The sequence below is a fragment of the Lucilia cuprina genome, chromosome 3 (genome assembly GCF_022045245.1).
Source record: "Lucilia cuprina isolate Lc7/37 chromosome 3, ASM2204524v1, whole genome shotgun sequence".
Lineage (NCBI taxonomy): Eukaryota > Metazoa > Arthropoda > Insecta > Diptera > Calliphoridae > Lucilia > Lucilia cuprina.
This window is the reverse complement of record NC_060951.1, coordinates 49,005,284-49,016,084: the sequence shown is the minus strand read 5'-3', so window position 1 is coordinate 49,016,084 and position 10,801 is coordinate 49,005,284. Positions and strand designations below refer to the sequence as shown.

Genomic DNA, 10,801 nt, shown 5'->3' with positions numbered 1-10,801 from the left:
CATTTTTCGCTTCCTTGGAAGTTCTTTTTTTGCTGGGTAGTATCGAAATAGTCTGGTCTATAGTTTGGTTTATAGTCTAGACTGTAGTCTTGTAAATAGTCTAGTTTATAGTTTGGACTATATTCTATACTATAACCTTTTGTCTAGTCGTGGATTATAGTCAGTTTTATAATATGGACTATAGTCTAGTCTATTCCAAAGTCTGGGCTACATTTTATTCTATAGTCTAGGTTATAGTTAAGTCTATGGTCTGGACTATAGTTTAGTCTATAGTATGCGCTATAGGTAAGTCTATAGTCTGGTCTATAGTATATAATATAGACTAATCTATAATTTAGTCTAAACTATAGCCTATAGTCTTTAATCTAACAATTCGACTAAACCTCCTTATTTAATTTATCTGTCTGCAATTCAAATAGTTAAAAATTTTAATTGTTAATAATAGTGTTAAATGAAACAAATACAATAAAAAAACGTAAACAGATTAAATAAATATACATCAAAACACTAATGCGGATGAGTTTTTATTAATGGATTTTTAGCATTTAATTATTAAAAGTTTTTATATTTTTTCGATTTTTTTGTTATTTTAATTTATTTAATTTTTTGCTTGAGACCCAACGACTTGTTGGTTGTTAACAACAATTTTCTAATATTATAATTTTTGCTAATCATACATGCATACATCATGCTTATTAAAAAAAAGCAGATATTAGTATTTAAATAAATGAAAGTTTTTAAAACGCTTATTATAAACAAAATATATATATAAAAAGCTTATCTTCCATTAAAAAGCTTTTAAGTGGTGAATTTTGTGAAATCTTAAGCGCATTAAAAAAGAAGGTGGTTTTAATTTGTACGTTAAAAATAAAGACTTATTTGGATTTTTTTGTGTTAATAATAATTAAATATATCTGTTAGAATAATTATTAATTTTTTTAAGTAATAAAGTTGTAATCTCAATCATTGCTGCTGGAAAAACAGCTAATCAGTAATAATGTTAACCAATTTTAGCAGTAATATTGCTGAGATTATAACAGTCTAATCTAAATTCTCAGAATGTAATAGTAAGTAAGTGCCTTACTTTTGACATTTTTAAGAGGATATTCGTAATCTGAGAGCACTATAATAATTGCTTTTTTGTTAATACATTTCTTTTTTAATACATTTAGAACATTTATCTGTAAAGGCTTTCGAAATTCGTTTCAACTTTATAATAAAGCTCTTTTCAGTATTATTTATTTATTTTTTACTCATCCAATATGTCAATAACATTTTTTTCTCATTAAATCTAAAAATAAATATTATTGTTTTTTCCAGTATTTAATCATTTTATCTTTCTCATTTTTTTATTTAACAGTTTGTATATAATTGTCAGCAGAAATAAAATTAAACAGAAACAACAACAACAGAAGCAGCAGAAAACAAAACAACATTTGATCTGCAAAATAAAAGTGAAATAAAAAAATGTCTAAAATAAAAATAAACCTTTTATTATAAGAAGACACAAGATGGCTGATTAACCCCATGATCGTAACCTTCATAAAGTTAATAATAATGACGATGGATATTATGACTATGACGACTATGGAGACCTAATGCATGTTGTTAGTTCTTCAATACCGATCATTTATACATTCGCTCTCTTCTTACACTTGTTACAAAAAGTCAACAACAAATAGCCAGCAACAAAAGCCAGCCAACAGTAAACGAATGAGAAGTAAACAGCTCAAGCTACTAAATAGATTGATCTTTTGATGAACACACTGCTCAAACTCTGATCTTGTGTAATTTGATACCAATTGTGAATGCCACTTGGAAATTATTATAACGGCTACAACATCGAAGAAGACTACTACGGATAGCTATAGCTCCAATAAAGATGTTAAAATCACATCATCGTCATCATCATCGTCGTGATCATCATCAGCAGCAGCAACAGGAACAACGTCTATGTCTATGTTTATTTTTCTTCTTCACTTCATGCAAATTAAACTGACATCAATACAGTAACGAGCGGACAGCAATAACAGCAGCATTAAACTGATATTATTATTGTTGTTGTGTTTAATTGATGGTGCTCAGTAAAAGTTTTAAGTTTTCAAAAACAATAAGAGCAAAGTAAAAGGTTCAAAAAGGACCAGTTGCTTGTTAAAGTAGTATTTTCAAAACAAAAACAAAATTTGCCAAAATGTTGCAGAATACGAGCACATCGTCAACGGCTGGTCAACAGCAAATGCCACAACCAAAACTTGTTGTTATACGACGTCGGCCAAATCAAGGTTTTGGTTTTACTCTACGTCATTTTATTGCTTATCCACCGGAAGATGATCCCTCTTGGCCACAGGTAAATTATATTAATAAAGTTTTACAGGCTCATAAAAAATTTAAAAAACAACAATTAGCCAAATATTGAAAGTTAACCAATAACAACAACATAAATATATACATACGATGGTAAAACTGAAAATTGTAAGAAAAAAATCAACTCCGTTCTAATTATTGACCGTTTCTAATTCATTTTGACACAGATTTTTTGGTTCTGACAAAATTAGTGTCAATTTACCCTGTAATATTCTGAGCTAGGGACAAATATGGACCGATGTTGACCGCACTTAGTATTATACTATATTCATAATTTTATATTGTGCAAACCTTAAAAATGGCCTCCGGTAGGTTAGTGGTTAGTGTTCTAGTCTGGTAGACCAGAGGTTAGTGTTCTAGTCTGGTAGACTGGAGGTGGTGGGTTCGATTCCCATCCGTGGCACTGGTTAAGGAGCGCACAACAGGCCCGATAGAGGCCTAGGTGTATATCTTCGGATTTGATGTGTATACATCCTCCTTTCAAACTAACTAACTAACTGGAAAATTTTAGATCTTTTTAAAAAATATATGAACAAATATGTGTTTGTTTAATAAAGTATATTAAACATATCATTTTAATTTCGTAAAATGCGACTTTACATTTGGGACTTTAAAAACTTCTTACGAACTTCGCTTATAACGAACCAATCTGTCTGGACCCCCGGACTTCGTTATAAACGGGGTTGACTGTATGTACTTTCATGAGTCTACGTCTAATTGTTCGCTGGGCATAATTCCCTAATGCCGGTCCATACCATGAAGTGTTGGCCATGTTATTTCTCGATATATCAATCCCAGATGTTTGGCGTATAGAATTTTTTTTATTTTTGTATTGAAATTTCAAGAGTTACTTATGTTTTAAAGTTTGCCTGACTTTATAGTGCTTATAACTTGACCAGGGAAATGAATTTCAAATTTCTAAACTATTTTATGGCAACCCTCGTATAAATTTACATAATGCATATAAGTGTGATGTTTGGACATCAACATGTATGAACGAACGTTTACTTACTTCACATGTCGTTGAACTAATAACTGCAGTTTAAGTCGTAAACATAAATAACCGTTAATTTCTTGTTGATTTTGTGTTAGTGGCTGGCTCATCAATTAGTGTTGTACATCATTTTTTATTCGATTATTTGTTTTTTTTATTCAAGCAATTAATGTTAAACATATCTTGGAACATTATTTATTTATTTAAAACAAATAAGTTTTTAAAATAATTGAAAAGCTAGTGTTTACACTTCATGCTTAATCGGTTATTCAGTTATTTTCAAATATCCATAAAACATATTTGAATATAGTTTATGCTTGAATAAAGGTGTAAAGAATTCATAACTACCTAGTTGTTTATTGGAATGTTATTGATCTATTGTTATACGTTTTAGAGGTGATTTTTTTTTTATTCAATATTTTTGTATGTAAGATAAAAGTGGACTTAAAACACTATCGATGAACGTTTAGGTGATTGAAGAATTATTTCGAAAACTAAAAGACTAGTAGTTGTTAGGACTATCAGCTCGGGAAAAACTAAATTACGACGATTTCCTATTTAAATGAGATGTTGTGGTCACTAGAGTCTTCTTACTGAATTCACCTGAATTTAAAGTACTGTTTAATTATCCATAAGTTAAGATAATAAAAGTAAGTAGGAAGTTGTATAAATATAATATTGTTGATATGCAAGGTCTGATACATACATATGTACATATCTTTTTCCTTTGATTATAAATCGTCTGCATTTTGCATTAACTCAATATGTTTATTTTTATATAAACAAAATTAATTAGTTTATTATAATTAAAAAGTTTTTGTTTTATTTTAAATATTTACCACTTTTGATTTTGCGTTATGCTTCGTTAGGTTTTTCGTATTTAAGCAAGAAGTGTAAAAATACTTATGCTTTTAAAGCACAGTGCTTAAAATGTGAAAACTTTTGGAATTTAATTTATAACACACATTTTGGTTTATAATTTGAAAGCATTCGTGTAAATTACTAAACTTGGAAGGTTGAAGTTATTCATATATTCATTACATCGTCCGACACTAAAAATTAGGCATGAACCATATGATATAAGTCTGAAATAATAAATTAAATTAAGCAAAACTGCTTTCATGATTTTGTTTTTATTTCGTGATCCTGTTATATTGTACAAGGACTTTCAAAATTCAAAGGACCACATTAAAAATGTGTTTATAAATATACATATATTCTATTATGAAATGTCTTTTTTTGTTATTTTCATTTTATTCTGTAAGGATCAAAAGATTCTACAAAGAGGAAAATTCTCCCTCTTGAATAAAAGTAATCTAAGCTAGATAACTAAATCGAAATATTGGTCGTGAACCAATCCGTCCTTCTATTACAGTACACAGATCCCGGGTGAAATTGAAAACGCAGTCAACGACTAAACAACGCAGGGCAACACACAAAATGCTTTAGTTTTAGGAATTACAATTTTTCATAAAGTAGTGTATTATTCTAAATTTTCCTAACTTTTTATATAATAAGAAACACTGTGGTTTAGGAAATATATTATTTTATTTGCTAAGCATTGGCCATTAATGTTAAAGAGTATGTGTAAGTGAGAGTGCTATTGTTAATATTATTTTGTATTTGCACTAAATCCATTTCATATTCAACAACAATTTCGTTGGTTGTTAATTATACCCTACACCACTATAGTGGGGAGGGTATTATACGTTTGTGCTGATGTTTGTAACATACAAAAATATTGGCCCAATACCCACCTTAAAGTATACCGATCGATTCAGAATCATTTTTTGAGTCGATTAAGACATGTCCGTCCGTCCGTCCGGCTGGCTGGCTGTCCATTTAAACCTTTTGCGCAAGGTTCAGGCCGCAATTTTCAAAATAATTTGATGAAATTTGGACCAACCATGTTTTTTGGCACACAGACGAAGCCTTTTGAAAATGGTTGAAATCGGTCCATTATTTCACCGAGCCCCCATACAACCGTACCTCACGATTTGAACGTTTTATGCCATAATTACATCAAACATTCTATTATCTCTCTAAAAATTGGCCCTTATTTGACCCTAGACCCCATACAAAACCCCCTTCAAAAAATGTCTTAAACTTCTAAAATTGACTTGTAACCATTTGTAACGCAATGAAACTCAACAGAACTAACTGTTATTTAAAAATATATCCTTTTCCCAAATTTCCCGAGGATCTGCCCATATTTCACCTATATAAAGCCTCATTTAGAAATTTTAGTTTTTTTATCAATTAATTGCTTAAAATATTTGGAATAATATTCAACATAAAAGTTTCTTTATGAAAAGTAAAAATTGTAAAAATATACTCATGGTGTAGGGTATTATATGGTCGGCCATGCCCCACTATACTTTCCTACTTGTATTATTTTGTATTTGCACTAAATCCATTTCATATTCAACAAACAATTTCGTTTGTTGTTAATTTTTCTACTCAGTTCCTAACAGTTTTCTAAATAACTTAACGTATCCCTTTTTTTAAGTATTTTTCTTAATTTCTCACAGTTGTACTCCTTTTGAAGTAGAGAGGAATTCAAACTTAGACTTAAGTGTTTCTGAAAGGAAGTCAGGACTCCAATTTTTTTAATGTGCAACGTTTGTTTTGTTAATAGAAAGAAATTTAATCAGCACTTCTTTAAGCCCAAGTAAATGATTAGATCCCCTATTGGTTAAAGCTTGGAGAAAGCACTTCAAACTGCAGGGTTATATATTTCATAAAAATTGCAATTTGTTATTGTAGTTGCTGGTGTTTTTTATAATATGCTCTTCAACTTTACCAGCAACAACTAAAAAACCATTAACAACTTTAAACCACTACAACATAATTTAACGCTTTATTTTATTTTGTTTCTTATTTTATTTTTTTTTCAACTTCTTTCTTAATTTCTGCAACTCCAAAACAAAACTCTCTGTTTCTTGACGATGACGATGATGGTACGATGGGTACAATAAATGAATGAATAAATGGATGGATTTTGCCGTATATGTTGGTTGTATGGTTGTATTATTTATACATTCGTTTTATTCGTGTGTTGTGTCGAATATGTGTAGGAAGCATCCGAACCGTACCAAGTGAAAGCTATGGAAACGATTTTCATAAAAGAAGTACATCCGAATGGACCCGCTTACTATGCCAACCTGCAGACAGGCGATCGCGTTCTAATGGTGAACAACACACCAATAGCTGGTATCGCCTACAGTAACATTGTGTCGATGATCAAGCAAACGCCTTCGGAATTGAAATTGTTGGTGGTGCCCAAGGAGTGTGATGTTTTGCAAATGGTAAGTGTTTTTTAGTTGTCTTTTAACTGAACATTTCGGATTTTTTTTTGTTTATTATTATTTTATTTATTAACTTTTTGTTTGGAAATAAAATGGTGGTGTAACCGTTAATGTGCAAAATGATTGAAAGTTATAAAAAGTAAATTAATGTGTCTTTCTTTTTTCTAATTTTTTTCCAGCATTATACAAGTATTGCTCATACCCCACAATCAAATGTTACCAATGTAGGAAATGGTAATGGTGCCTCCTCTGCCTCTAATAACACAAACACTAATTTCCCTTCTATATCATCGTCATCGACGTCGTCTGGTGCTCTTTTACCCATGTCTGTGGCGATGGTGGGAAAACCTTTTCCTGTACAACACCAGCAACATCAATTGATCTCATTTCCTGCTTCTCAGCAGGCCAGTCGTTCCGGTAGTATTACTAGCACTAACAGTTTAAGACCTTTAACAAATTCGGATTATATGGATATAGCAACAGCCCAGAGTTATCATCATCAGCAGCAACAACAACACCAACAGCAACAACTTTCAGGCAATTTACTTACACATAGTGATAGTGGCAGTTATTTGCGGTAAGTTTACAGAAAATTCAATTATTTTTTTATTTATTATATAAAAAAAGTGTTTCATCCTTAAATTAAGAAATATTTGCTAAAAAATTATTTTGAATTCTTTAAAAGTGATTTGCTTTTAAAAGGAGGATCAATGATCTTCGAATTTATGAAAATATTCGAAATAATTTAATTTTTGAAATGTTTTCATTCCATTAAACGATTAATAGGGACGTAACTCATAATGAATTTTGAAACAATGCTAAGTTGGTAACGGATTTCTTGGGATAGGAACTGTTTTTACTTCCAACACATTGTTTTGACACGATTTTTAATCATTAAACAATTTTTTTTTCTTATTTTTTCGTTTTTAATTATAAAAGTAGGATTAATCAGTAACGGACTTCATAAAAGTTTTTATTCCAGGGTTTTGTCTTGGAAAAATTAATTTTTTTCAAATATCCGGGATAAGAAATCTCTAAACCAGTTGCAAAATATTTCAAATCACTATTAACAATTTCTTAAAATAAAAATTACTTCAAAAATATTTATACAATGTCCATACAATTGTTAGGGTATAAATAAGTATAATAAACAATGATGAAATCATGCATATGATTAAAAGCCACATAATATGGTCAGATCTCTCATTAATAAGATAGCTGTAATCAGTTTTAATTTTAACTTTCTTTGTTTTGCATTCATTGCAAATCAAAAATAAACACAAAAACAAATGGCAAGCTAAAAAACCACACTTTGATTTAATTCAATTATTTAATTGAAATCGTGAATAAAAAAATAATATTAAATCACAACTCAATTTATAATTATTAAAATAAATTGTTTATTTTCAAACATGATGAAGCGTTTAACTATGACAATGGCCTTTGTAACCAATACCACCAGCGCTAGCAAACCAAACCCAACCCAAACTATACCCACTACCATTAACAAATCGATCATAGTGCAAGCAATTGTGCAGTTAAAATGCATTTGTCAATGTTTTGTCTTTTGTATGTGAATATATTTTGAATGAAAAAAAAAGAGAAAAATTATTTGTTTTTGTGAATTGTTTTTTATTAATGTAGCCATGTATTTAATTCTCTAAAGATAAATAACGAAACAAAAATGTTAAAAATCAAGTAGAAAAAAACATTATGGAAATGTCAGTATATCGATATTTAACTGATAAGATAAACAGACACAATAAGATAAGATTGCTGTAACAACAAATAATAAATGATATTGAACAAATTTCTATGCTGACGTCAAATGTCGTTAACACAGACATATTTATTTATATGTTGACAGACATACTGATAGATACTAACCTTTAGATACTTACAAATTAATTAAGATCCTTAAAATGTGAGTTTCTGAAAATCAGATCTTTGCCTTGCCTAATATGTCTCTTTCATACACAGGGTGACTTTATTAGACAACTCACCAAAGCCTCTTAGTGTTTCTTACACGTAATTTTTGTACATGGTTCTGCCGGTCCAAGTACAAGCACTTTGCTCAAGTACTCGAGCTATATAATCTCTTCCGAGATGCAAAAACATCAATTCCGTTTACAGCATGTGTTGAGTCTTCAACAGCTCTTAGAGACGAATACGTCAAATAAGCCGAGAACTTGTTCTTACAGAGAACACACTGTGGTAAATATGGAATGAACTAAGTAAACCCTGAGCATAGTAGGTCAAGAAAAGAAAATTCAGTGGTATCATTTGCACACATCTCATTAATTCGATACACACATTGTGAAGTATCTATTCGCAAAACGCCGAACTTATCCCAAATCGTAGACATTCCCGTATATCAGTATTTTAACAGACAATCTTATACCGCGAATTTGGCTTTGAACCACAGCCACCACTTGCACACCGAAGGTACCACTCCAATGACCAGGACAAGACAAAGCCCGAAGATTATGTAGTTTTCTGCTTCGACATCAAGTCAAATTATTTCAAGGAAAGATCCTCGATACATTTGATCATCATAGTTCTCCGGGATTACAATAACACAAATATAGTGTAAAAGATCCATTAAGGTAACATGCACCGGAGAAATGCATTCGCTACAGGTTAATTGTGATGGTCTGGTTTGAACCTTTTGTTTTAACCAAATATATAGTGTTAGCGTAGCGCCATCTTTGGAGGCAGTTTAGCTTTCACATACGATATCTATATTATCGTAATGGATTAATTTTTATTGGAAAGAATAATTCTGTTTAAAATCTCTTTTACTTTTTAATGAATCCTACAACTCTCTAATATTTTAAAATTGTTCCTTGAATGATTTTGCAAGCTCCTGTTGAGTTTTCAGACACTACTCTTCGTGGAGTAGAAAAGTTTCAACACTGCGTGAAATTTGAGTTATTTATTATAAAGCAACTGTTAGTGAAACTAACTCTAAAAAATTTCAATAATTCTTTGGATTTTTATTTTAATAAATTTTAAAAGTTTTATGAGTCATATTCAAAAGTTCCCATGGACTTAAAAAATGCATTTAATATGTTAATTATATAACAAAAACCTTATAACAATAAATTCTATACAATACAATAAAATAAAAATAAAACGAAAAGAAAAATAATAATTTCTCCAGATACAAAATAAATGAGAATTGTTTGGATTTTATGCCTTTAAATTGTACAACCGACAACGAACGTACGAATGACGAACGTCTTCGAAAGAAGAAGGAGGTCATTTTGGCACTACATAAAATTCCATATAAAAATATTTAACATGATCGTTATACTCATCATCAACACTTCAACATATTGGAGTGGCATTTCAAAAGGCCGACATATCCGTTTTGACACAACTAAAAGTTTTTTTGTTGTTGTGGTAAACATGTTTTTATTTTTTTCTATAACATTCTAAACTTTTTTGCATAAATACAATAAAAACTACTCTCTCATCCAATGGATATTTAAATACATGTACTTACTCATATGTTAGTTGTTATAATTTTTTGTTAATATTTTTTTTTTTTTTTTTTTTTTAATGTCATGTGAAATGTTGTGAAGTCTAGAAAAAAAGTATATAAAAAATTATATTTTTATATATTTTATTATGAATTAAAAAATATTTATATTGTAATAAAAAACACACACATCTGTTAAATTTTAAGAAATTTTTTTATTATATTTTTTGTATACTTGTTGAATTTGTAGGCGTTATTTTACTTTTGTTTCTACGTATTTATAATCATAGTGATTATATCTTTATACTTGTATCTAAAATATTACACTTAGATACATGTAACAATATAATTAGATGTATGTTGTGTTAGCTAGTTGTAATTTAGTGTTAGATACATGATTTCTTGTCACTTCTTAATGTAAAATTTAATGAATTAAAAATAAATATTTAGATTTGTTTTAAAAAACGAAGATGTCTAACAAGAGAAGGAAACTGCCAAAGAAGGTTATTAGGATAGGAATCAATTTAAGTTTTTAAACTTACTCCCATTTTCTCAATGTCTGATTATTTTTTATCCTAATGATAAATTGCGAAAACATATTTTAACAATCGTTATTGTTTCTGTAAAATAAAACATAATTTCTTAATATAT

At 29.5% G+C, this 10,801-nt stretch overlaps 1 protein-coding gene across 2 annotated transcripts; it reads left to right on the top strand.

The window, feature by feature from the left end:
• Nucleotides 1-1,366: 1,366 nt before the first annotated feature.
• Nucleotides 1,367-8,304, top strand: LOC124419079 (rho GTPase-activating protein 21-B-like). Of its 2 annotated transcripts, XM_046947357.1 has the most exons (4): nt 1,367-2,347; nt 6,436-6,666; nt 6,846-7,243; nt 8,088-8,304. In XM_046947357.1, exons 1-4 carry the CDS (start codon nt 2,192-2,194, stop codon nt 8,092-8,094), a joined length of 792 nt encoding a protein of 263 aa, XP_046803313.1. In that variant the 5' UTR covers nt 1,367-2,191; the 3' UTR covers nt 8,095-8,304. The 2 variants fall into 2 exon arrangements, with proteins under 2 accessions (XP_046803313.1, XP_046803314.1); XM_046947358.1 differs by lacking the exon at nt 8,088-8,304 and having other exon boundaries at nt 6,846-7,247.
• Nucleotides 8,305-10,801: the final 2,497 nt, after the last annotated feature.

Excerpts from the sequence above, each read along its gene's own strand:
- LOC124419079 (XM_046947357.1), top strand. The coding sequence starts at position 2,192 with ATGTTGCAGAATACGAGCACATCGTCAACGGCTGGTCAACAGCAAATG. Across the intron at positions 2,348-6,435 it reads ATGATCCCTCTTGGCCACAG|GAAGCATCCGAACCGTACCA; the intron begins GTAAATTATATT and ends GAATATGTGTAG. Across the intron at positions 6,667-6,845 it reads AGTGTGATGTTTTGCAAATG|CATTATACAAGTATTGCTCA; the intron begins GTAAGTGTTTTT and ends ATTTTTTTCCAG.